The sequence below is a fragment of the Mustelus asterias genome, unplaced genomic scaffold (genome assembly GCF_964213995.1).
Source record: "Mustelus asterias unplaced genomic scaffold, sMusAst1.hap1.1 HAP1_SCAFFOLD_656, whole genome shotgun sequence".
Taxonomy (NCBI): domain Eukaryota; kingdom Metazoa; phylum Chordata; class Chondrichthyes; order Carcharhiniformes; family Triakidae; genus Mustelus; species Mustelus asterias.
Genome location: NW_027590605.1, coordinates 136,769 through 163,633, shown reverse-complemented (window position 1 = coordinate 163,633; position 26,865 = coordinate 136,769). Strand labels below are relative to the sequence as shown.

The following is a 26,865-nucleotide window of genomic DNA, read 5'->3' as shown; positions in this document are numbered from 1 at the left end:
GGAGAGAGAGACAGATACAGAGACAGGGAGAGAGAGGGACAGAGATACAGAGACAGGGAGAGAGAGACAGAGACGGGGAGAGAGAGAGAAACAGGGAGAGAGAGACAGAGATACAGAGACAGGGAGAGAGAGGCAGAGACAGGGAGAGAGAGACAGAGACAGGGAGAGAGAGGCAGAGACAGGGAGAGAGAGACAGATACAGAGACAGGGAGAGAGAGACAGAGATACAGAGATAGGGAGAGAGAGACAGAGATACAGAGACAGGGAGAGAGAGAGACAGACACAGGGAGAGAGAGACAGATACAGAGACAGGGAGAGAGAGCGAGACAGAGATGGGGAGAGAGAGACAGGGAGAGAGAGAGAGACAAACACAGGGAGAGAGATACAGAGAGAGACAGAGATACAGAGACAGGGAGAGAGAGAGAGACAGACACAGGGAGAGAGGGACAGAGATACAGAGACAGGGAGAGAGAGAGAGACAGAGACGGGGAGAGAGAGAGAGACAGAGACGGGGAGAGAGAGACAGGGAGAGAGAGAGAGACAAACACAGGGAGAGAGATACAGAGACAGGGAGAGAGAGACAGATACAGGGCGAGAGATACAGAGACGGAGAGAGAGACAGAGACGGAGCGAGAGAAAGAGATACAGAGACAGGGTGAGAGAGACAGAGATACAGAGACAGGGAGAGAGACAGAGATACAGAGACAGGGAGAGAGAGACAGAGACAGGGAACGAGATACAGAGACAGGGAGAGAGAGAGATACAGAGACAGGGAGAGACAGAGATACAGAGACAGGGAGAGAGACAGGGAGAGAGAGATACAGAGACAGGGAGAGAGAGACAGAGATACAGAGACAGAGAGAGACAGAGATACAGAGACAGGGAGAGAGAGAGACACAGAGATACAGAGACAGGGAGAGAGAGAGATACAGAGACAGAGATACAGAGAGAGAGAGACAGAGATACAGAGACAGTGAGAGAGAGAGACAGAGATACAGAGACAGTGAGAGAGACACACAGAGATACAGAGATGGGCCGAGAGAGACAGTGATACAGAGACACGGAGTGAGAGAGACAGGGAGAGACACAGAGAGCGAGACAGAGAGTGAGACAGAGAGAGAGAGACAGGGAGAGAGAGACAGGGAGAGAGAGACAGGGAGCGAGAGACAGGGAGCGAGACAGGGAGCGAGACAGAGAGAGAGAGACAGAGAGAGAGAGAGACAGGGAGAGAGCGACAAGGAGAGAGAGAGACAGGGAGAGAGAGACAGAGAGAGAGACGAGAGCGAGACAGGGAGAGAGAGACGGAGGGAGAGAGAGAGACGGGGAGAGAGAGAGACAGGGAGAGAGCGACAAGGAGAGAGAGAGACAGGGAGAGAGAGACGGAGAGAGAGACAAGGAGAGCGAGACAGGGAGAGAGCGACAGGGAGAGAGAGAAACGGAGAGAGAGACAGAGATACAGAGACATGGAGAGAGATACAGAGAGAGAGACAGGGAGAGAGGGACAGGGAGAGAGAAACAGAGATACAGAGACAGGGAGAGAGAGAGACAGAGATGGGGAGAGAGAGGGAGAGACAGTGAGAGGGAGAGAGTGGGGGACAGAGTGTTTTGAGGGTTGGGGTATTGTAGATCCAGGGGCTGGGGGAGATTGAAGGCCAGAGAAAGAAAGGAGGGGAGACTGAGAGCTGTACGAGGGGGTGGGGGTAAGAACAGTAGTGTGTGTGTGACTCACGGCAGAACGATTCCGTCCTCCAGGGTTGGAGAGTGACGTTGCTGGCTTGGCAAGCCTCCACGTAGGCCTGGATGCTGTCACAGACCACCTTGGAGTCCCCGTCCGATTGGCAGGCATCGTAGAGGCAGTTGGAGAAGAATGGCTTGGCGTCAATGACACTGTGGCAGGCTGCTAGCGGGCTGCCAGCCCAGGTCAGGAAGCCGCAGTAACTCTTTTTCCCCAGAACGGCCTTCCTCTTGGGATCACAGGACGGGCACCTGTCGCCGCAGCCGTCGGAACACTTTGCCCCCTCTACCGCCACGCGCCAACTCTTGCCAAAGACCGTCACATCCTCAGTCTGACGTCCGTCACGGAGCGTGAACTTGCCGTTCTGGTTGCCTTCGAAGTTCCCGCACAGGCCCCGCACCTTTCCCCGGTAGTTACCCGGCACAGTGACCCTCACGTAGTAGGTGAGGTCATAGCTGACCCTCAGGCCGAAGTCCGTCTCTATCACCGCTTTGTGGCCATGCTGGTAGCTGCGGATTCTACCATCGTCCAGCATCAGGGGTAGGTTAATCAGCACTCCATCCACCTTGAAATCAGACAAGACGGGCAACTCACACCTCACCCAGACTGAGCACGGACCCAGTGATTGGGATCACCGCTTCCCCCACCACTTCTTAGTTAGGCCTCATTTAGAATATAGTGTTCAATTCTGGTCGCCACACTACCAGAAGGATGCGCTTTGGAGAGGGTACAGAAAAGATTTACCAGGATGTTGCCTGGTCTGGAGGGTATTAGCCATGAGGAGAGGTTGGATAAACTCGGTTTGTTCTCACTGGAATGACGAAGGTTGAGGGGCGACCTGATAGAACTCTACAAGATTATGAGAGGCACGGACAGAGTGGAGAGTCAGAAGCTTTTTCCCAGGATGGAAGAGTCAATTATTCAGGGACATAGGTTTAGGGTGTGTGGGGAAAAGTTTAGAGGAGATGTACGAGGCAGGTTTTTTATACAGGGGGTGGTGAGTGTCTGGGACGCGCTGCCCGGGGGGGTGGTGGGACTGGGTACGATAGCGCTATTTAAGGGGCAACTAGACGAATACATGAATAGGATGGGGACAGAAAGATCCGGACTCTGGAAGTGCATGCGGTTTTAGTTTAGTTAGAGCAGGCTTGGAGGAACGAAGAGCCTGTTCCTGGGCTGTGCTGTTCTCTGTTCTCTACCCCCACCACCTCCCCCCCACCCCCACCAGGAAATCTCTGCAATCATCCTCAACCAGGAATCAAATTCTAACTGTCTGTCCGGTCATTTCTCCGATCGTCCCACTTTCACTGACCATCTCTTATTTGTACATTCTGCTATTCACACCTGTGTCAGGCCTTTCTCACTCCCATCAACACTCCCTTTGTCTGGTGCCCATGACAGTGGTTAGCGCTGCTGCCTCACAGCGCCAGGGACCCGGGTTCGATTCCCGGGGGCACGGTGACACAGTGGTTAGCGCTGCTGCCTCACAGCGCCAGGGACCCGGGTTCGATTCCCGGGGGCACGGTGACACAGTGGTTAGCGCTGCTGCCTCACAGCGCCAGGGACCCGGGTTCCATTCCCGGGGGCACGGTGACACAGTGGTTAGCGCTGCTGCCTCACAGCGCCAGGGACCCGGGTTCCATTCCCGGGGGCACGGTGACACAGTGGTTAGCGCTGCTGCCTCACAGCGCCAGGGACCCGGGTTCGATTCCCGGGGGCACGGTGACACAGTGGTTAGCGCTGCTGCCTCACAGCGCCAGGGACCCGGGTTCGATTCCCGGCAGCACGGTGGCACAGTGGTTAGCACTGCTGCCTCACATCGCCAGGGACCCGGGTTCGATTCCCGGGGGCACGGTGACACAGTGGTTAGCGCTGCTGCCTCACATCGCCAGGGACCCGGGTTTGATTCCCGGCTTGGGTCACTGTCTGTGTGGAGTCTGCACATTCTCCCCGTGTTTGCATGGGTTTCCTCCAGGTGCTCCAGTTTGCCCCCCACAGTCCGAAAGTTGTGCTGGTTGGGTGCATTGGCCATGCTAAATTCTCCCTCAGTGTACCCGGACAGGCGCCCGAGTGTGGCGACTCGAGGATTTTCACAGTAACTTCATTGCAGTGTTAATGTAAGCCCACTTGTGACACTAATAAATAAACTTTGAACATCTTTGTCCAGTCCCTCCCAAGTTCCCAGCTCCCCCTGCCCCGTCTAATCTGCCCCCTTCCCCCCACTTCAACAACATCACTTCACGGATGATAGGAAACTGGCAGGGTGGTAAATGTTGGGAATGGCCTTTGATTCCAGGAGGATAGAGATGGACTTGTCAGTGGCAAATGAAATTCAATCCGGATAAGTGTGAGGTGATGCACTTGGGTAGGACACACAAGTCAAGGGAATACACAATGAACGGCCGGATCGTGGGAAGCCCCGAGGATCAGAGGGACCTTGGTGCGCAGATACACTGGTCCCGTAAGGTCGCAGGACCGGTGGATAAAGTGGTGAAGAAGGGATAGGATATATTTGTCATTATTAGCCGAGGTGTCGAGTTTCAGAGCAGGGAGGTTATGCTGGAACTCTATAAAACAATGGTTAGGCCAACAGCACAGAAACAGGCCCTTCGGCCCATCATTGTTCGACCGGAGCAAAGGAGAGTGGAGCGATTTGTGAGTTCAGCTAAAGGGGTAAGAAATTGATTATTTTTTACTTACTTTTTCACGGGGTTTCTTGTTGTAGTTTAAATCTGAAAAGTGGAAGTAGGCCGCCCGCGGGGCGACCTGGGAAGGCATTTAGTTTTTTTTTAAGCGTGCGGGAGGTTTAAAAGCAGGCCGCAGTATCCAGCGGGCAGCGTTGAGAGCGGGCAACGGAGTGAGAAGGGAGCAGAGTGAGAGCTGAAGAGCTTTGGCTGTAAGGGCGGAGGCGGAAAGGGTGAGGCGGGGTACGTTTAATTCTTAAGTACGTTTCTCTGTGTTCCTCGAAATAAGAAGGGAAATTATGAGTGTGAGGCCAGTCTGTTGTTCCCAATGTAGGATGTGGGAGGTCCTGGAGGCTCCTGGCCTCCCGGACGTCCATATCTGTGATGGGTGTGTCGAGCTGCGGTTCCTAAGGGACCATGTTAGAGAACTGGAACTGCAGCTCGAGGATCTTCGTCTGGTGTGGGAAAATGAGGAGGTGATAGACAGGAGCTATCAGCAGGTGGTCACACCAGGGCCATAGCAGGCAGACAAGAGGGTAACGTCCAGGAAGGGGAAAGCTCGGGTGATAGAGAGCACCCCGGTGGATGTGCCCCTTCACAATAAGTACTCCTATCTGAGTACTGCTGGGGGGGACAGCCCACCTGGGGGAAGCAGCAGTGGCCGTGTCTCTGGAGCAGAGTCCGGCCCTGTAACTCAGAGGGCTAAGGAAAGGAGGAGGAAGGCAGTATTAATCGGGGACTCAACAGTAAGGGGGTCGGACAGGCGTTTTTGCGGAGGCAGACGGGAGTCTCGGATGGTGGTCTGCCTCCCTGGTGCCCGGGATCCGGGATGTCTCTGATCGCGTCCCAGATATCCTGAGGTGGGAGGGAGAGGAGCCAGAGGTCGTGATACATATTGGTACTGCTGACATAGGTAGGAAGAGAGAAGGGGTCATGAAAAGAAATAAAGGGAGTTAGGTAGACAGTTGGGAAGGAGGAACGCAAAGGTAGTAATCTCAGGATTGCTGCCTGTGCCACGGGAAAGTGAGAGCAGGAATGGAGTGAGGTGGAGGATGAATGCGTGGCTGAGGGACTGGAGCAGGGGGCAGGGATTCAGGTTCCTGGATCATTGGGACCTCTTTAGGGGCAGGTGTGACCTGTACAAAAAAGACGGTGGCAGTTGAATCCCAGGGGGACCAATATCCTGGCGGGAAGGTTGGCTAAGGCTACTGGGGAGACTTTAAACAAGAAAGGTTGGGGGGAGGGAATCGTGATGAGGTGACTGAGAGCGAGGAGGTTAGCCCACAAATAGAGCAGGATTGTAGACAGTGTAAGAGGGAGAATAGACGGGTGATGGAGAAGGGGAGAGCTCAGACCAAAGGTTTGAGATGTGTCTATTTTAACGCCAGGAGTGTAGTGAATAAAGTGGATGAGCTTAGAGTGTGGATCGATGCTTGGAAGTGTGATGTGGTGGCCATTACGGAGACTTGGGGACAGAGACAGGACTGGATACTTCAGGGGCCGGGTTTCAGATGTTTCAGAAAGGACAGAGAGGGAGGCAAAAGAGGGGGGGGCGGGGGTGGGACTGCTGATCAGGGATAGTGTCACAGCTGTAGAGAAGGTGGAAGCCGTGGAGGGATTGTCTACAGAGTCTCTGTGGGTGGAAGTTCGGAGCGGGAAGGGGTCGATAACTTTGCTGGGTGTTTTCTACAGGCCGCCCAATAGTAACAGGGATGTTGAGGAGCAGATAGGGAAACAGATCCTGGGGAGATGTAGTAATAACAGGGTTGTCGTGATGGGAGACTTTAATTTCCCAAACATCGATTGGAATATCCCTAGGGTAAGGGGTTTGGATGGGGAGGAGTTTGTTAGGTGTGTTCAGGAGGGTTTCCTGACACAGCATGTGGATAAGCCGACAAGAGGAGAGGCTGTACTCGATCTGGTACTGGCTAATGAGCCTGGACAGGTGTCGGATCTCTCAGTGGGGGAGCATCTTGGGGATAGTGATCATAACTCTATCTCCTTTACGCTAGCATTGGAAAGAGATAGGATCAGGCAAGCTAGGAAAGTGTTTATCTGGAGTAAGGGGAAATATGAAGCCATCAGACAGGAGATTAGAGGTGTAAATTGGAAGGAGGTATTCTTGAGGAAAAGTACCAAAGTAAGGTGGCAGATTTTCAAGGAATGTTTGTCTGGAGTTCTGCATGACAACGTTCCGATGAGACAGGGAGGTTTTGGTAGGTTGCGGGAACCGTGGTGCACGAAAGCTGTGCTGAACCTAGTCAAAAAGAAAAGGAAAGCGTACAAAAGGTTCAGAGAGCTAGGCGATGATAGGGATCTAGATGAGTATACGGCTTGTAGGAAGGGACTTAAGAAAGAAATTGGGAGAGCCAGAAGGGGTCACGAGAAGGGCTTGGCAGGTCAGATTAAGGAGAATCTTAAGGTACTATAAATATGTGAAGAGTAAAAGGACGAGATGTGAAGGAATAGGGCCTATAAAATGTGAAGGTGAGAAAGTCTGTACAGAACTGGAAGTAATAGCAGAGGTGCTTAATGAATATTTAACCTCGGTATTCACGGTGGAAAAAGACCTGGGTGGTTGTACTACAGGATTGAGGTGGACTGAAAAGATTGAGTATGTGGACATTAATAAAGAGGATGTGTTGGAAATTTTGAATAGCATCAAGATAGATAAGTCGCTGGGACCGGATGGGATGTACCCCAGGTTACTGTGGGAGGCGAGGGAAGAGATTGCAGAGCCTCTGGCGATGATCTTTGCGTCGTCGATGGAGACGGGGGACGTTCCGGAGGATTGGAGGATTGCGGATGTGGTTCCTATATTCAAGAAAGGGAGGGATAGCCCAGGAAATTACCGACCGGTGAGTCTAGCCTCAGTGGTTGGTAAGTTGATGGAGAAGATCCTGAGGGACAGGATTTATGAACATTTAGAGAAATTTAGTATGCTCAAAAGTAGTCAGCACGGCTTTGTCAAAGGCAAATCGTGCCTTATGAGCCTGGTGGAGTTCTTTGAAAATGTGACTAAACACATTGATGAAGGAAAAGCAGTAGATGTGGTTTACATGGACTTCAGCAAGGCGTTCGATAAGGTCCCCCATGCAAGACTTCTTGAGAAAGTGAGAGGGCATGGGATCCAAGGGACTGTTGCCTGGTGGATCCAGAACTGGCTTGCCTGCAGAATGTGGAGATGCCGGCGTTGGACTGGGGTAAGCACAGTAAGGGTAGGATTTACACAGTAAGAAGTCTCACAACACCAGGTTAAAGTCCAACAGGTTTATTTGGTAGCAAATACCATAAGCTTTCGGAGCACAGCTCCTTCGTCAGATGGAGTGGTCTCTGTTCTCAAACAGGGCACAGACACAGAAATCAAATTACAGAATACTGATTAGAATGCAAATCTCTCCAGCCAGCCAGGTCTTAAATGTACAGACAATGTGGGTGGAGGGAGCATTCAACACAGGTTAAAGAGATGTGTATTGTCTCCAGACAGACCAGCTAGTGAAATTCTGCAAGTCTATCTGATCGAAGTCACGGGCATTCAGCCTTGGATCTTCAGGTAAGCGTTCTCCAAGGCGGCCTTCACGACACACGACAGCGCAGAGTCGCTGAGCAGAAACTGATAGCCAAATTCCGCACACATGAGGACGGCCTAAACCGGGATGTTGGAATTATGTCACATTATCAGTAACCCCCACAGCTTGCCTCCTGGGCTTGCAGAATTTCACTAGCTGTTCTGTCTGGAGACAATACACATCTCTTTAACCTGTGTTGAATGCTCCCTCCACCCACATTGTCTGTACATTTAAGACCTGGCTGGCTGTAGAGATTTGCATTCTGATCAGTATTCTGGTATTTGCTACCAAATAAACCTGTTGGACTTTAACTTGGTGTTGCCTGCAGAAGGCAGAGTGTGGTTGTAGATGGGTCTTTTTCTGAATGGAGGTCGGTCACCAGCCGAGTGCCCCAGGGATCTGTTCTGGGACCCTTGCTGTTTGTCATTTTCGTAAATGACCTGGATGAGGAAGTGGAGGGATGGGTTGGTAAGTTTGCCGACGACATGAAGGTTGGTGGTGTTGTGGATAGGTTGGAGGGATGTCAGAAGCTGCAGCGTGACATAGATAGGATGCAAGACTGGGCGGAGAAGTGGCAGATGGACTTCAACCCGGATAAATGTGTAGTGGTCCATTTTGGCAGGTCAAATGGGATGGAGGAGTACAATATAAAGGGAAAGACTCTTAGCAGTGTAGAGGATCAGAACAACCTTGGTCCATCTCTACCCTATCCAGCCCCTTCATTATCTTATAGGTCTCTGTAAGATCCCCCCTCAGCCTTCTAAATTCCAACGAGTACAAACCCTTGTGAGTGAGTGAGAGTGTGTGTGTGTGAGTGTCAGTGTGTGTGTGTGTGAGCGTCTGTGAGTGTGTGTGTGTGACTGCGTGTGTGTGTGTGAGTGTGAGTGTGTGTGTGAGTGTGTGTGTGCTTGTGAGTGAGTGTGTGTGTGAGTGTGTGTGTGAGAGTCTGTGTGTGAGTGTGTGTGTCTGTGAGTGTGAGCGAGTGCGCGTGTGTGTGAGTGAGTGTGAGTGTGAATTTCCTCTGGTGGGGGCTGAATGGGGCTTCCTCCTGTTCCTGTGTAACAGGCTCGAGGGGCTGAATGGGGCCTCCTCCTGTTCCTGTGTAACAGGCTCCAGGAGCTGAATGGGGCCTCCTCTTGTTCCTGTGTAACAGGCTCGAGGGGCTGAATGGGGCCTCCTCCTGTTCCTGTGTAACAGGCTCGAGGGGCTGAATGGGGCCTCCTCCTGTTCCTGTGTAACAGGCTCGAGGGGCTGAATGGGGCCCACATAGGGGTTTGAGGTAGCCTCGAGTCATAGAGGTTTACAGCATGGAAACAGGCCCTTCAGCCCAACTTGTCCATGCTGCCCTTGTTTTTTAGACCCCTAAGCTAGTCCCAATTGCCCGCATTTGGCCCATATCCCTCTGTACCTATCTTACCCATGTAACTATCTAAATGCTTTTTAAAAGACAAAATTGTACCCGCCTCTACTACTACCTCTGGCAGCTTGTTCCAGACACTCACCACCCTCTGTGTGAAAAAATTGCCCCTCTGGACACTTTTGTATCTCTCCCCTCTCACCTTAAACCTATGCCCTCTAGTTTTAGACTCCCCTACCTTCGGGAAAAGATATTGACGATCTACCTTGTCTATGCCCCTCATTATTTTATAGACCTCTATAAGGTCACCCCTCAGCCTCCTACGCTCCAGAGAAAAAAGTCCCAGTCTTTCCAGCCTCTCCTTATAACTCAATCCATCAAGTCCCGGTAGCATCCTAGTAAATCTTTTCTGCACTCTTTCTAGTTTAATAATATCCTTTCTATAATAGGGTGACCAGAACTGCACACAGTATTCCAACCTTACCAATGTCTTGTACAACTTCAACAAGACATTCCAACTCCTGTATTCAATGTTCTGACCAATGTTCTGACCATATACATAGACGATCTGGAGGAGGGGACCGGTGTAGGGTAACAAAGTTTGTGGATGACACAAAGATGAGTGGGAAAGCAAATTGCGTGGAGGACACAGAGAGTCTGCAGAGAGATTTGGATCGGCTAAAATACGGGGGAGTCAATTTAGAACAGAGTTGAGGAGGAACTTCTTCTCCCAGAGGGTAGTGAATCTTTGGAATTCTCTGCCCAATGAAGCAGTAGAGGCTACCTCGTTAAATGTGTTTAAGTCACAGATGGATAGATTTTTAACCATTAAGGGAATTAAGGGTTATGGGGAGCGGGCGGGTAAGTGGAACTGAACCCACCATCAGATCAATGGATCTCTGAGCTGCGTTGCTTCCTGCTGTTATAAACATTCCCACACACTGTTGCAGACAGTTCGAAGATTGCTCTGTTCTCACTTACCTTCACCTTCCAGCGCAGTCTCTGTTCCAGGATGAGGCTGTAACCGTGAACTTTCACCTCCACCAGCCTGGTAACGGACACCTTGCCATTGCCAAAGCTCTCGTTTTCCACATTGACGGTGAATTTGGGCAGATTCTCCTCCTTCTCGATTACCGTGACCAGGGTGTAGGTGCAGGTGCCCTGGAAATCATACTTGTGTCCGTCAAAGGTGCGGTAGTGGGGGTCGCCGGCAGCTGTACAGATCCCCACACCCACTGCATGGCACCCTCGCTCGCCATTCACCACCTTGCACTCCTCGTGGGGACCGCACTTGACCTCCTGGCACCTGACGGTGCCGCCGTCCTGGCAGGTGCAGCGCTGGCCACACTTCCCGTCGGGGTAGAAGGTCTCTCCGGATTTGTAGTATGCCCCCTTGTACAGACAGCCACACTGGGCCAGAGGAACGCAGTGTTCCCCACTCAGCACAAAGCCTTCGTCACACTGGCACCCCTCAGCACACAAGGCATCGCAGCCGTCCGGTTTGGACAGAGTGGCACACGAGACTGGGCACCCGGTGCCACACACTTCATAATGGCTGTTCACTGGACAGGACATCGCTGTGAGGACAGAGAGAGAGAGAGAGGCCTCAGTGTACACACTCAACACATAAACCCTGAATCGGCAAATCCGAATCATCAACCCTGACCCCTCAACCCTGACCCCCTGGCCCTCAGCCCTGACCCTGACCCCCTGGCCCCTCAATCCCTGACCCCTCAACCCCAACCCCTCAACCCTGACCCCCAACCCCTCAACCCTGACCCCGACCCCCTGACTCCTCAACCCCGACCCCTAAACCCTGACCCCGACCCCCTGACTCCTCAACCCCGACCCCTCAACCCTGACCCCCTCAACCCCGACCCCCTGGCCATCAACCCTGACCCCTCAACCCCAACCCCTCAACCCCGACCCCCTGACTCCTCAACCCCGACCCCTCAACCGTGACCCAGACCCCCTGACTCCTCAACCCCGACCCCCTGGCCATCAACCCTGACCCCCTGGCCCCTCAACTGTGACCCAGGACGGACCCGGCTGCTGCTTTTGCCGGTACTTACGGCAGAAAGACTCGCTCCGCCATTGGTAAATGGAGACCCCGGCATCCTGGCAGGCAGCTGCATAGGCAGCCACGGCCTCGCACACCACCGTCCGGTGACCCTTGTAAAGGCAGGAGTCATAGACGCAATCGTTGAAATATTCCTTGGGATCGACCCGTTCAAAGCAGTCTCGGAAGGGTCCCTTGGGAACTTGTATCTTGCCGCAGAACCCGGGACCTTCATAGCGTCGCTTGGCCACGATATCGCACTGCGGGCATTTTCCACGACACTCGTGGGAGCATCCGGGAGTGGTGTCCACCTGCCAGCTCTTGCCAAAGGTCACCGGGCTCTTTGTCTCCTGCCCTTCCTTGGTGGTGAGGTCATTTTTCCAGTTGCCGTCAAAGTTCCCGCACAGCCCGCACACGGACCCCGCGTAGGTGCTGGGCAGAGTGACGGTGATGCGGCTACGCCAGTCATAGGTGACTCTCAGCCCAAAGTCTGTCTCTAACGTGGCACCGCGGCAGCTCTTGTACACAATTATCTTCCCGTCCTCGAGAGAGTAGGGCAGGTTCACCAAGACTCCGTTCACCTGGCAGGATGGACAACACCACAGTTACTGACACAAAACCCCAGCAGCCTCGAGATCAACGTACAGGGGTCTTACTACACCAGTGACCTCCGACCTTCAACCTCTGATTGGCAAGAGTAAGGCTGGGACCTCAATCGTTTACGATTTGCAGCAATGATTCGGGAGAGGATAGGTAAGCCACAGTAGCTGAACCTGCAGACACGGCGACGATAGGTGGGAAAGCATGTTGTGAAGGAAACATGATGTGGAGATGCCGGCGTTAGACTGGGGTAAACACAGTAAGAAGTCTCACAACACCAGGTTAAAGTCCGACAGGTTTATTTGGCAGCAAAAGCCACTAGCTTTCGGAGCGCTGCCCCTTCGTCAGGTGGGTCACCCGACGAAGGGGCAGCGCTCCAAATGCTTGTGGCTTTTGCTACCAAATACACCTGTTGGACTTTAACCTGGTGTTGTGAGGCTTCTTACCGTGAAGGAAACACACAGAGGTTACAGAAAGGCATGGATAGGTTGAGTGGGTGGGAAATGTGAATCTGGAAGGATAAAGAACAGCAGTGTTGGGTGTTTGAGTGCATAGGTCACAAAGTGCGCAGGGCAGGTACAGCAAGCGATCGGGTAGGCTTACAGAATGTCATTATTCCATAAGGAATGGCAGGTAAACATCAGGATGTTACGCTGTTGTTTATAGGACATTGGTGGGAACACACCTTGAATTCTGTCCACAGCTTTGGTCTCCCTATTGAAGGAAGAATATAAATGTGTGGGAAGCAGTTCAGAGGGGGGTCACTGAAATCTAACCCCAAGTCACGTAAAGAGACACGAGGAGAGAGGGCTGAAAGGTCAAAGGCGCTGGCGTTACGGATCTTCCTAAAGAAGGAGAGAGTGCATGAGGGAGAGATAAAGGGAGGGACAGGAAGAGGGGTTTAGGGAGGGAATTCCAGAGCTTAGGATCCCCCCGGCAGCTGTAGGCACGGCCGCCAATGGCAGAGCAATGAGAATCGGGGGATGCTCGAGAGGCTGGAATTGGAGGAGCGCAGAGATCCCGGAGGGGTGCAGGGGTTGGAGGAGGTTACAGAGATAGGGAGGGGTGCAGGGGTTGGAGGAGGTTACAGAGATAGGGAGGGGGTGCAGGGGTTGGAGGAGGTTACAGAGATAGGGAGGGGGTGCAGGGGTTGGAGGAGGTTACAGAGATAGGGAGGGGTGCAGGGGTTGGAGGAGGTTACAGAGATAGGGAGGGGGTGCAGGGGTTGGAGGAGGTTACAGAGATAGGGAGGGGGTGCAGGGGTTGGAGGAGGTTACAGAGATAGGGAGGGGTGCAGGGGTTGGAGGCGGTAACAGAGATAGGGAGGGGGATGTAGCGGCTGGGGGAGGTTACAGAGATAGGGAGGGGTGTCGGGGTTGGAGGAGATTACAGAGATAGGGAAGGGTGTAGGGACTGGAGAAGGATACAGAGACAGGGGGGGGATGTAGCGGCTGGAGGAGGTTACAGAGATAGGGAGGGGGATGTAGTGGTTGGAGGAGGTTACAGAGATAGGGAGGGGTGTAGGGGCTGGAGGAGGTTACAGAGATAGGGAGGGGGTGTAGGGGCTGGAGGAGGTTACAGAGATAGGGAGGGGTGTAGGGGCTGGAGGAGGTTACAGAGATAGGGAGGGGTGTAGGGGCTGGAGGAGGTTACAGAGATAGGGAGGGGTGTAGGGGGTTGGAGGAGGTTACAGAGATAGGGAGGGGTGTAGAGGCTGGAGGAGGTTACAGAGATAGGGAGGGGTGTAGGGGTTGGAGGAGGTTACAGAGATAGGGAGGGGTGTCGGGACTGGAGGAGATTACAGAGATAGGGAGGGGTGTAGGGGTTGGAGGAGGTTACAGAGAACAAAGAACAGTACAGCACAGGAAACAGGCCCTTCGGCCCTCCAAGCCTGTGCCGCTCCTTGGTCCAACTAGACCAATCGTTTGTATCCCTCCATTCCCAGGCTGCTCATGTGACTATCCAGGTAAGTCTTAAACGATGTCAGCGTGCCTGCCTCCACCACCCTACTTGGCAGCGCATTCCAGGCCCCCACCACCCCCTGTGTAAAAACATCCCTCTAATATCTGAGTTATACTTCGCCCCTCTCACCTTGAGCCCGTGACCCCTCGTGAACGTCACTTCTGATCTGGGAAAAAGCTTCCCACCGTTCACCCTATCTATCCCCTTCATAATCTTGTACACCTCTATTAGATCTCCCCTCATTCTCCGTCTTTCCAGGGAGAACAACCCCAGTTTACCCAATCTCTCCTCATAGCTAAGACCCTCCATACCAGGCAACATCCTGGTAAACCTTCTCTGCACTCTCTCTAACGCCTCCACGTCCTTCTGGTAGTGTGGCGACCAGAACTGGACGCAGTACTCCAAATGTGGCCTAACCAGCGTTCTATACAGCTGCATCATCAGACTCCAGCTTTTATACTCTATACCCAGTCCTATAAAGGCAAGCATACCATATGCCTTCTTCACCACCTTCTCCACCTGTGTTGCCACCTTCAAGGACTTGCACACCTAGGTCCCTCTGTGTTTCTATGCTCCTGATGACTCTGCCATTTATTGTATAACTCCTCCCTACATAATTTCTTCCAAAATGCATCACTTCGCATTTATCCGGATTAAACTCCATCTGCCACCTCTCCGCCCAATTTTCCAGTCTATCTATATCCTGCTGTATTGCCCGACAATGCTCTTCGCTATCCGCAAGTCCAGCCATCTTCGTGTCATCCGCAAACTTGCTGATTACACCAGTTACACCTTCTTCCAAATCATTTATATATATCACAAATAGCAGCACAAATAGAGATAGGGAGTGTTGTCGGGGCTGGAGAAGGTTACAGAGATAGGGAGGGGGTGCAGGGGCTGGAGGAGGTTACAGAGATAGGGAGTGTTGTCGGGGCTGGAGAAGGTTACAGAGATAGGGAGGGGTGTAGGGGTTGGAAGAGATTACAGAGATAGGGAGGGAGTGTCGGGGCTGGAGGAGGTTACAGAGATAGGGAGGGGGTGTTGGGGGCTGGAGGAGGTTACAGAGATAGGGAGTGTTGTCGGGGCTGGAGAAGGTTACAGAGATAGGGAGGTGTGTAGGGGTTGGAAGAGATTACAGAGATAGGGAGGGAGTGTAGGGGCTGGAGGAGGTTACAGAGACAGGGAGGGGGTAGAGGGGCTGGAGGAGGTAGAGAGATAGGCACGGGGTGTAGGGGCTGGAGGAGGTTATAGAGATAGGGAGGGGTGTCGGAGCTGGAGGGGGTGACAGAGATATGGAGGGAGTGTAGGGGCTGGAGGTGGTTACAGAGATATGGAAGGGTGTAGGGGCTGGAGGTGGTTACAGAGAAAGGGAGGGGGTGTCGGGGCTGGAGGAGGTAGAGAGATAGGCACGGGGTGTAGGGGCTGGAGGAGGTTACATCGATAGGGAGGGGGTGGAGGGGCTGGAGGAGGTTACAGAGATAGGGAGGGGTGTAGGGGCTGGAGGAGGTTACAGAGATAGGGAGGGGGTGTAGGGGCTTGAGGAGGTTACTGAGATAGGCTCGGGTTTTGGGGGCTGGAGGAGGTTACAGAGATAGGGAGGGGGTATCGGAGCTGGAGGAGGTAGAGAGATAGGGAGGGGGTATCGGAGCTGGAGGAGGTAGAGAGATAGGGAGGGGGTATCGGAGCTGGAGGAGGTAGAGAGATAGGGAGGGGGTATCGGAGCTGGAGGAGGTAGAGAGATAGGGAGGGGGTGAACAGGGCTATGATCTAGGGCTGCTGTTACCTACCAGCACTCTGCCAATGTAATCGCGGGTGATGACGATGGTTTGCCCGTAGACCACAATCCACGCCAGCCGGGTATAGGAGACCACCCTGTTTCCCCGATGCTCATTCTGAACTTGTACATCGAAGGGCACCAGCTCGGTACCCTTGGCACACAGCGAGGAGAACTCGTAGACACAGGTGCCCTGGAAATTATACTTGCGTCCGTCAAAGGTGCGGTAATGGGGGTCGCCGGCAGCTGTACAGGTTCCGTATCTGACTGGGTGGCACGCCCTCACTCCCTTCACCACCTTGCACTCCTCGTGGGCATTGCACGTCCGGGACTCACACTTCACCTTCTTGGTCAGTGGGTCACACCTACATCGTCTTTGGCACCGGGCATCGCCCCAGAAGACCTCGCCAGCCTTATAGTAGAGACCCTGACTGGAGCAGCCACAACTCTTCTCTGCGATGCACTTCTCTGCACTCAGCACGTAGCCCTTGTCACAGACGCAGGACTCCACGCAGGGACGCCGGCAGCTGCCAGGGGCTGATGGGTCGGTGCAGGTGGCTGGGCAGGCAGTGCCACATGCCTCATAGTGACTGTTAGCCGGACAGGCCAACTCTGGAAGACAGACAGAGAGAGACCCGCGTGAAATAATCCCAGAACATTGCTGCCAGCCTGCAACCCGGGTAGGTGCGGAGGGGCAGAGGGACCCCATCCCCCACTGGGGGGTAAATCTACCTAAACCATTGACTGAGAGGTGGGGGAGTGGGTAATGATGTAAGTAGCGTCCAAGGCTTCATTTACAGGGGGCACAGAGCAAAAGGGTGTCATGAACCTTCACCAACACTGGTTCAGCACCAACTAGAGTATTGTGGTTCAGTTAGAATAGAATCATACAATCCTTAGAGTGTCGAACGAGGCCATTCGGCCCAAGACGTCTGCACTGACTCTCCGACAGAGCATTTTACCCAGGTCCGATCCATGTAACCACATCTATTTGACCCGCTAAACCCCCTAAAACACACATCTTTGGACACTAAGGGGCAATTTAGCATGGCCAATCCACCCAACCCGCACATCTTTCAAGTGTGAGAAGAAACCGGAGCATCCGGTGAAATCCCAAACAGATACGGGAAGAACATACAGACACCACACAGACACCCAAGGCTGGAATTGAACCGGGGTCTTTGGAGCTGTGAGGCAGCAGCGCTAACCACTGTGCCTCCATGCCACTCTTAAGTTCTGGGAACTTAGAAAGGATGTGAAGGCATTGGAGGGAGAGCAGAAAAGGTTCATGAGAATGGGTCCAGGGATGAGAAACCTCAGTACCCTGGATAGATTGGGGCGGCAATTGGCCCCCATATCTTAGCGGCTCTCTGAGAGGGCGAGTGGGGCAAATGTTCGGGTCGGGGGAGCGGCAGAGTCACGGGCAAAGAGTAGTCAGCGAGGATGGTGCCGGGGGAGAGGGGAGCGGAAGAAGGTGGTGGCATGGAGACATGGTGCGAATGTTGAGATTGAGAAGTTGGGTTTTTGTTGGTGAGATACTCACGGCATCCAGAGAGCGTCCTCCAGTCGTGAACCTTGACCCCCTCCCGCTGACACATCTCAGCGTAGGCCTTCATGGCCTGGCACAGGAGGGTCTTTAGCCCCCCGGAGAGGCAAACATCATAGATGCAGCTGTCCAGGTAGTGCTCGGGGTTGACCTTGGCGTGACATTCCCGGAAGGGGCCGTCAGCTTTCTTCATCAGGCCGCAGGAGGCGTGGCCGGAGTAGTATTTGCGGCTCTGGGTGTCGCAGGTCGGGCAGACTCCATGACAGTCATCCCAGCAGAAGATGTCCCCGTCAGACACCTTCCAACTCTTCCCAAATTCCAGAGCCTTGGACACGAGGTTTCCCTGTGGAGTGCGGAAATCGTCCCCTGGCTTCCCGTCGTAGTTTCCACACAGGCCACACATGTGTCCGGAGTAACTGCTGCTTACCCTCACCACCAGGTGGTGGTTCCAGTCGTACGTCACCTTGAGCTGGAAGTCCGTCTCCAGGACAAGGTAGGCCCCACTCTGATACAACTGCACCTTCCCCTCCTGCAGGAACAGGGGGAGGTTGGTCCTGATACCATTCACCTTCAATCAGGAAAGAGAAAAACATTATTCCCTCTCCCAGACCATGGAACCGGGCATCTCAATCCACCCTCAAATACCTCACTCTGCACTGAATCCTGTCTGACTACAGCTTACCACATTCCGACACCGCTAACCAGGGGAGAGACAGCAAGGACCTTCTCTCTCTGTCTCCCCCTCTCTCCTACTGCCTCCCCCTCTCCTTTCCTCTCCTACTCCCCCTCCCTCCCTCCCTCCCTCCCTCCCTCCCCTACTCCCTCCCCCTCTCCTTCCCGGCCCCTCTCCCATTCCCCCTCCCTCCCTCTCCCCCTCTCCTACTCCCCCCTCTTCCCTTCTCCCTCCCCCTGTCTCTCCCTCTCCCTCCCCCTCTCCTATTGTCCCACTCTCCCTACCTCCCTCTCCCCCCTTTCCTACTCCCTCCCCCTCTCTGTCTCCCTCCCTGTCTCTTCATATCTCTGTCTCTCCCTCTCTCTGTCCCTCTTCCACCCTCCCTCTCACCCTCACTCCCTCCCTTTCTCTGTCTGGGATATCTCCGTCTGGGGGGGAAGGGGGGTTTGTCACAGACCCAGGGTAAGGGGATGGCCATTGCAGATCGAGACAAGGCGAAATGTCTTTGCTCAGAGGGTGGGGAATCTCTGGAATTCAGAGGGCTGGGGACACTCCGTCACTGAACGCATGTGTTGAACTTGCAGGGGCCCTGGCAGACATATTTAAAATGTCAGTATTCACGGGGGAGGTGCCGGATGATTGGAGGGTGGCTCATGTTGTTCCGTTGTTTAAAAAAGGTTCCAAAAGAAATCCGGAAAATTATCGGCCAGTAAGTTTGACGTCGGTGGTGGGCAAGTTATTGGAAGGTGTGATAAGGGATAGGATCTACAAATATTTGGATAGACAGGGACTTATTAGGGAGAGTCAACATGGCTTTGTGCGTGGTAGGTCATGTTTGACCAATCTATTAGAGTTTTTCGAGGAGGTTACCAGGAAAGTGGATGAAGGGAAGGCCTTTGACAAGGTCCCTCATGGGAGGTTAGTTAGGAAGGTTCAGTCGCTAGGTATATATGGGGAGGTAGTAAATTGGATAAGACACTGGCTCAATGGAAGAAGCCAGAGAGTGGTTGTGGAGGATTGCTTCTCTGAGTGGAGGCCTGTGACTAGTGGTGTGCCGCAGGGATCGGTGTTGGGTCCATTGTTGTTTGTCATCTATATCAATGATCTGGATGATAATGTGGTAAATTGGATCAGCAAGTTTGCTGATGATACAAAGATTGGAGGTGTAGTGGACAGTGAGGAAGGTTTTCAAAGCTTGCAGAGGGATTTGGACCAACTAGAAAAATGGGCTGAAAAATGGCAAATGGAATTTAACGCAGACAAGTGTGAGATATTGCCCTTTGGAAGGACAAACCAAAGTAGAACGTACAGGGTAAATGGTAGGACTCTGAAGAGTGCAGTTGAACAGAGGGATCTGGGAATACAGGTACAGAATTCCCTAAAAGTGACGTCACAGGTGGATAGGGTTGTAAAGAGTGCCTTTGGTACATTGGCCTTTATAAATCGGAGCATCGAGTATAAAAGTTGGAGTGTTATGGTAAGGTTATATAAGACATTGGTGAGGCCGAATTTGGAGTATTGTGTACAGTTTTGGTCACCCAGTTACAGGAAGGATGTAAATAAGATTGAAAGAGTGCAGAGAAGGTTCACAAGGATGTTGCCGGGACTTGAGAAGCTGAGTTACAGAGAGAAATTGAATAGGTTGGGACTTTATTCCCTGGAGCGTAGAAGATTGAGGGGAGATTTGATAGAGGTGTATAAGATTTTGATGGGTATAGATAGAGTGAATGCAAGCAGGCTTTTTCCGCTGAGGCTAGGGGAGAAAAAAACCAGAGGGCATGGGTTAAGGGTGAAAGGAGAAAAGTTTAAAGGGAATATTAGCGGGGGCTTCTTCACGCAGAGAGTGGTGGGAGTGTGGAATGAGCTGCCGGATAAAGTGGTAAATGCGGGGTCACTTTTAACATTTAAGAAAAACTTGGACGGGTTCATGGATGAGAGGGGTGTGGAGGGATATGGTCCAAGTGCAGGTCAGTGGGACTAGGCATAAAATGGTTCGGCACAGACAAGAAGGGCCAAAAGGCCTGTTTCTGAGCTGTAATTTTCTATGGTTCTATGTACATTAATGATCGAGATGGGAAGGTGGAGAGGGGGATGATCAGTAAGTTGACATTGATAGGAACATTGGTGATGTGGTAAATAGTGAGGAGGACAGCCTTTGATGACAGGACGATATGGACGGGCTGGTCAGACGGGCAGAACGGTGGCAACTGGAATTTAACCCTGAAAAGTGTGAGGGGATGCATTTTGGGAGGACGAACAAGGCCAGGGAATAGACAATGAACGGTAGGATGCTGGGACAGAGGACCAGAGGGACTTTGGGCTGCATGTGGAAAGATCCCTGAAGGCAGGAGGACAGGGGGATAAGGTGGTTAAGAAGGCAATCTGGTGACGCTTGTCTTTATTAACCGAGGCAGTGACTATAAGAGCAGGGAGGTTATGATGGAGCTGTATAAAACACTGGTTAGGCCACAGCTAGAGCACTGTGTGCAGTTCTGGTCACCACGCTATAGGAAGGATGTGATTGCACTGGAGGGGGTCCAGAGGAGATTCACCAGGATGCTGCCTGGGATGGAGTGTTTCCGCTACGAAGAGAGGCTGGTTAGACTGGGGTTGTTTTCCTCAGAGCAGAGAAGGCTGAGGGGGGAACCGATCGAGATGTACAAAATGATGAGGGACACAGATAGGGTGGATAGGAAGGACCATTGCCCTTTAGTGGAGGGGTCAGTAACCAGAGGGGTCAGAGTGGAGGGGTCAGTAACCAGAGGGGTCAGAGTGGAGGGGTCAGTAACCAGAGGGGTCAGAGTGGAGGGGTCAGTAACCAGAGGGGTCAGAGTGGAGGGGCAGGAGGTTTCGAGGGGATTTGAGGGGAAAGTTTTTCACCCAGAGGGTGGTGGGAATGTGGAACTCACTGCCTGAAAGGGCGGTGTCAGCGGGAGAACTCTCACAACGATTGACAAGTGTTTAGATGAGCATTTGAAATGCCCGAGCGCACAGGCTACAGAGCAAGTGCTGGAAAATGGGATTAGAATAGACAGGTGTTTGATGGCTGGCGCAGACGCGATGGGCTGAAGGGTCTCTCTGTGCTGTAAAGCTCTGCGACTCCATATTGAAGACAGAGATGGAGAGGTATCGTGAAATCAGTCACAATCAGTGTTTAGGATGGTTCAGCAAAGAGGTAGATGAATGTACAGGAGGCTCGAGGGGCTGAATAGCCTCATCCTGTGCCCAGGTTCCCCTGTAATGCAAGTCATGACACCATATTTTAGTGGAACAGGAACTGGCCTGAGACCTCACTCTTCCCGGTGGGAACACATTGTCGGTTCAAACATCATCCCATCAGGAAAGGCTAAACAGGCCACTGGGAGTGGGAAACAGAACACAGAGCGGGTGACCCGATCAAGGGCTTTAATTCAGAAAGGGTTTCGATGGAGTCGCCATAGAGATATTTCCCCTTGTGTGGGGAAGAGACCAGAACTAGGGGGACATCGATATGTGACACTCACTAATAAATCTAATGGGAATTCAGGAGAAACTCCCTTACCCAGAGAGTGGGGAGAATGTGGGACTCGCTCCCACGGGGAGTGGGAGAGAATGTGGGACTCGCTCCCACGGGGAGTGGGGGAGAATGTGGGACTCGCTCCCACGGGGAGTGGGAGAGAATGTGGGACTCGCTCCCACGGGGAGTGGGGAGAATGTGGGACTCGCTCCCACGGTGAGTGGGGAGAATGTGGGACTCGCTCCCACGGTGAGTGGGGAGAATGTGGGATTCGCTCCCACGGTGAGTGGGGAGAATGTGGGACTCGCTCCCACGGTGAGTGGGGAGAATGTGGGACTCGATCCCACGGTGAGTGGGGAGAATGTGGGACTCGCTCCCACGGGGAGTGGGGAGAATGTGGGACTTGCTCCCACAGGGAGTGGGGGAGAATGTGGGACTCGCTCCCAGGGGGAGTGGGGAGAATGTGGGACTTGCTCCCACGGGGAGTGGTGGAGAATGTGGGACTCGCTCCCACGGGGAGTGGGAGAGAATGTGGGACTCGCTCCCACGGGGAGTGGGGGAGAATGTGGGACTCGCTCCCATGGGGAGTGGGGGAGAATGTGGGACTCGCTCCCACGGGGAGTGGGGGAGAATGTGGGACTCACTCCCATGGGGAGTGGGGAGAATGTGGGACTCACTCCCATGGGGAGTGGGGGAGAATGTGGGACTCACTCCCACGGGGAGTGGGGGAGAATGTGGGACTCGCTCCCACGGGGAGTGGGGGAGAATGTGGGACTCGCTCCCATGGGGAGTGGGGAGAATGTGGGACTCGCCCCCATGGGGAGTGGGGGAGAATGTGGGACTCGCTCCCATGGGGAGTGGGGAGAATGTGGGATTCGCTCCCACGGGGAGTGGGGAGAATGTGGGACTCGCTCCCACGGGGAGTGGGGAGAATGTGGGACTCACTCCCACGGGGAGTGGGGGAGAATGTGGGACTCGCTCCCACGGGGAGTGGGGGAGAATGTGGGACTCGCTCCCACGGGGAGTGGGGAGAATGTGGGACTCGCTCCCACGGGGAGTGGGGAGAATGTGGGACTCACTCCCACGGGGAGTGGGGGAGAATGTGGGACTCACTCCCACGGGGAGTGGGGAGAATGTGGGACTCACTCCCACGGGGAGTGGGGGAGAATGTGGGACTCACTCCCATGGGGAGTTGGGGAGAATGTGGGACTCGCTCCCACGGGGAGTGGGGGAGAATGTGGGACTCGCTCCCACGGGGAGTGGGGAAGAATGTGGGACTCGCTCCCATGGGGAGTTGGGGAGAACGTGGGACTCGCTCCCACGGGGAGTGGGGGAGAATGTGGGACTCGCTCCCATGGGGAGTTGGGGAGAATGTGGGACTCGCTCCCACGGGGAGTGGGGGAGAATGTGGGACTCGCTCCCACGGGGAGTGGTTGAGGTGAATAGTGTCGATGTATTTCAGGGGGAAAGCTGGATAAACACATGAGGGAGAAGAGAATAGAAAGATGTGGAGGCTTTGGAGAGGGTACAGAAAGGATTTACCAGGATGTTGCCTGGTATGGAGGGCATTAGCTATGAGGAGAGGTTGGAGAAACTTGGTTTGTTCTCACTGGAATGACGGAGGTTGAGGGGAGACCTGATAGAAGTCTACAAGATTATGAGAGGCATGGACAGAGTGGATCATCAGAAGCTTTTACCCAGGGTGGAAGAGTCAATTACTGGGGGGCACAGCTTTAAGGTGCGAGGGGCAAGGTTTAAAGGAGATGTACGAGGCAGATATTTTACACAGAGGATGGTGGGTGCCTGGAACTCGCTGCCGGGGGAGGTAGTGGAAGCAGATACGACAGTGAGTTTTAAGGGGGGCGTCTTGACAAATATATGAATAGGATGGGAATAGAAGGATATGGTCCCTGGAAGGGTAGGGGGTTTTAGTTCAGTCGGGCAGCATGGTCGGTGCAGGTTTGGAGGGCCGAAGGGCCTGTTCCTGTGCTGTAATTTTCTTAGTTCTTTGTTCTTTGTGATGGGCTGCGAGTTGATGAGGAGGTGGGTGGTGGGCAGACCCGTGTGGGGCAGGAACACTAGTATGGAGCAGAGGGGCTGAATGGTCAGTTTCTGTGCTGCCATTACTCCATCTGTGATGGTGGACTTACCCGGACTTGTCCATATTCATGTTTGTAGGCACTAATGGTGCTGCCATAGACCTCGATGTTGACCAACATGATGTAGGCCACACGGGTATTCCCGCGGTTATCATTCTTGGCATTGATGTTGAAAGCAGGCAGCTTGGCGTCACCCCCACATGTCTTGGCGATGGTGTAAGTACAGGTCCCCTGGAAGTCAAAGTTCTTGCCATCGAAGGTGTGGTAGTGGGGATCACCCCAGGCCCAGCACTGAGCACTGGACACTGCGCGACACACTGCCTTCCCATCCAGCACCTCGCAACGCTCCTCATTCCTACAACTCACTCTGCTGCACGGATCTATAACCAAGCACAGTGCGAGAGAGTTCCCAATCATCAACACAGGATTCCAACCTCGTCCCCATCAAACACTCCCAGGACAGGTACAGCACGGGGTGAGATACAGAGTAAAGCTCCCCCTACACTGTCCCCATCAAACACTCCCAGGACAGTTACAGCACGGGGTGAGATACAGAGTAAAGCTCCCTCCACACTGTCCCCATCAAACACTCCCAGGACAGGGACAGCACGGGGTTAGATACAGAGTAAAGCTCCCTCTACACTGTCCCCCATCAAACACTCCCAGGACAGGTACAGCACGGGGTTAGATACAGAGTAAAGCTCCCTCTACACTGTCCCCATCAAACACTCCCAGGACAGGTACAGCACGGGGTTAGATACAGAGTAAAGCTCCCTCTACACTGTCCCCCATCAAACACTCCCAGGACAGGGACAGCACGGGGTTAGATACAGAGTAAAGCTCCCTCTACACTTTCCCCATCAAACACTCCCAGGACAGGTACAGCACGGGGTGAGATACAGAGTAAAGCTCCCCCTGCACTGTCCCCATCAAACACTCCCAGGACAGGAACAGCACGGGATTAGATACAGAGTAAAGCTCCCTCTACACTGTCCCCATCAAACACTCCCAGGACAGGAACAGCACGGGATTAGATACAGAGTAAAGCTCCCTCTACACTGTCCCCATCAAACACTCCCAGGACAGGTACAGCACGGGGTGAGATACAGAGTAAAGCTCCCCCTACACTGTCCCCATCAAACACTCCCAGGACAGGGACAGCACGGGATTAGATACAGAGTAAAGCTCCCTCTACACTGTCCCCCATCAAACACTCCCAGGACAGGGACAGCACAGGGTTAGATACAGAGTAAAGCTCCCTCTACACTGTCCCCCATCAAACACTCCCAGGACAGGTACAGCACGGGGTTAGATACAGAGTAAAGCTCCCTCTACGCTGTCCCCATCAAACACTCCCAGGACAGGTACAGCACGGGGTTAGATACAGAGTAAATCTCCCTCTACGCTGTCCCCATAAAACACTCCCAGGACAGGTACAGCACGGGGTTAGATACAGAGTAAAGCTCCCTCTACACTGTCCCCATCAAACACTCCCAGGACAGGTACAGCACGGGGTTAGATACAGAGTAAAGCTCCCTCTACACTGTCCCCCATCAAACACTCCCAGGACAGGTACAGCACGGGGTTAGATACAGAGTAAAGCTCCCTCTACACTGTCCCCCATCAAACACTCCCAGGACAGGTACAGCACGGGGTTAGATACAGAGTAAAGCTCCCTCTACACTGTCCCCATCAAACACTCCCAGGACAGGTACAGCACGGGGTTAGATACAGAGTAAAGCTCCCTCTACACTGTCCCCCATCAAACACTCCCAGGACAGGTACAGCACGGGGTTAGATACAGAGTAAAGCTCCCTCTACACTGTCCCCATCAAACACTCCCAGGACAGGTACAGCACGGGGTTAGATACAGAGTAAAGCTCCCTCTACACTGTCCCCATCAAACACTCCCAGGACAGGTACAGCACGGGGTTAGATACAGAGTAAAGCTCCCTCTACACTGTCCCCATCAAACACTCCCAGGACAGGTACAGCACGGGGTTAGATACAGAGTAAAGCTCCCTCTACACTGTCCCCATCAAACACTCCCAGGACAGGGACAGCACGGGGTTAGATACAGAGTAAAGCTCTGCCTAGAAGCCATCCTCACCATGTGCTACACTGGTTCCACCGCTGCCCTGAGACCCGTAGGCGTTCATTCGGGCGACACCGTATTTGTAAACCGCAATGCCACTGTTGGACTCCACGCTGATCTCATGTCTTTCTGAGTTTTCGCCCAGTGATATGTCAGTCCAGGAGTATCCGGATGTTCCGATCTTCTGCCACGTTCTCTGCAGCGGGTGGTTGTCCATTCGCACCTTGCCAGTGTCTGAGCTCTTGGCGACCAGTCCGATGAAGTTCTTGAAACCTGTGAGCCCGCAGGTGACGTAGGACGTGGCAAACTGCTCAGTGGGAATGATGGTCATCAGGAAGGTATCGTACCCTCTATACCATCCCAAATTCTTTCCCAGGAAGAAGTAGAACACCTGGACGCCCTTGCTGGCGGAGATGCTGAGGGGCTGGTTGCGATCCACTCGGTACTCTGCTACCTGTCCAGCCTGCAGGCTCTCGGGCCTGGGTTTACCATTGACACGGAGCTGGGTGGGTTGGGAGGCCAGTACGTAGACCAAATCGTACTCCCCCTGCACCTGCATGGCCGCCACCACATACTCGGTGCCCCACTTGTCGACGGACAGCAGCTGTTCGTACACGTGGTTACACCGGAACCTCCCTGTGGTACAGGTGTGTCCAGACAGCACTGCCAGCGGGGCACTGCCCACCACCCGAGTGCCGGTCAGGTCCCCCCTGCTCTGGAACTGCACCGTCTCGAATGGCTTGAGTGAGAGGGTGACAGTTGACCCTTTCTGGTACGTGTGCCCCTGGAATGTCACCCTGTCCGCCAACCTGACACTCACTGTGTTCAGCTGCCCGGTATTTGTGACAGAAAATTCCTTGCTCAGATAATTATTTCCCTTGGGTGTGAAGATGTAATACTCTGTGCCCAGGGCGGAGGTGGGATAAATCACTGCAGCATCCACTGTGTTATGTTTAGAATTGAAGGTGGAAACGGAGATGTCTTTGTCGGAGCTCACCAGCACCGTTTTAAACACTCGCTCGGTGCCGGTCAGCTCGACATCCCAGGGTATTTTCACCGAGGTCGTCACGTCCTTGCCCAAGCGGATTTCTTTCCGGAAGGACTGGCGGTTTTTCAATGTCACGGTGACCTTGGTGGAATCCTCGTACGAGTTGATGAGAACCACCAAAGCAGGATGGGAGAGTTGGATGTCGTAGTTATGCTTGTAATTCTCCAT

The 26,865-nt window shown here is 53.4% G+C and overlaps 1 protein-coding gene across 1 annotated transcript; it reads right to left on the bottom strand.

Annotated features, from left to right (window-relative positions):
- Positions 1-1,878: 1,878 nt before the first annotated feature.
- LOC144487230 (IgGFc-binding protein-like) lies at positions 1,879-26,865 on the bottom strand. Its single transcript, XM_078205302.1, has 8 exons — positions 25,665-26,865; positions 23,606-23,934; positions 17,284-17,854; positions 15,754-16,352; positions 11,418-11,985; positions 10,327-10,922; positions 2,025-2,300; positions 1,879-1,962 (listed from the first exon to the last, which is right to left on the bottom strand). The coding sequence occupies exons 1-8, from the start codon at positions 26,863-26,865 to the stop codon at positions 1,879-1,881; spliced, it is 4,224 nt and encodes a 1,407-aa protein (XP_078061428.1).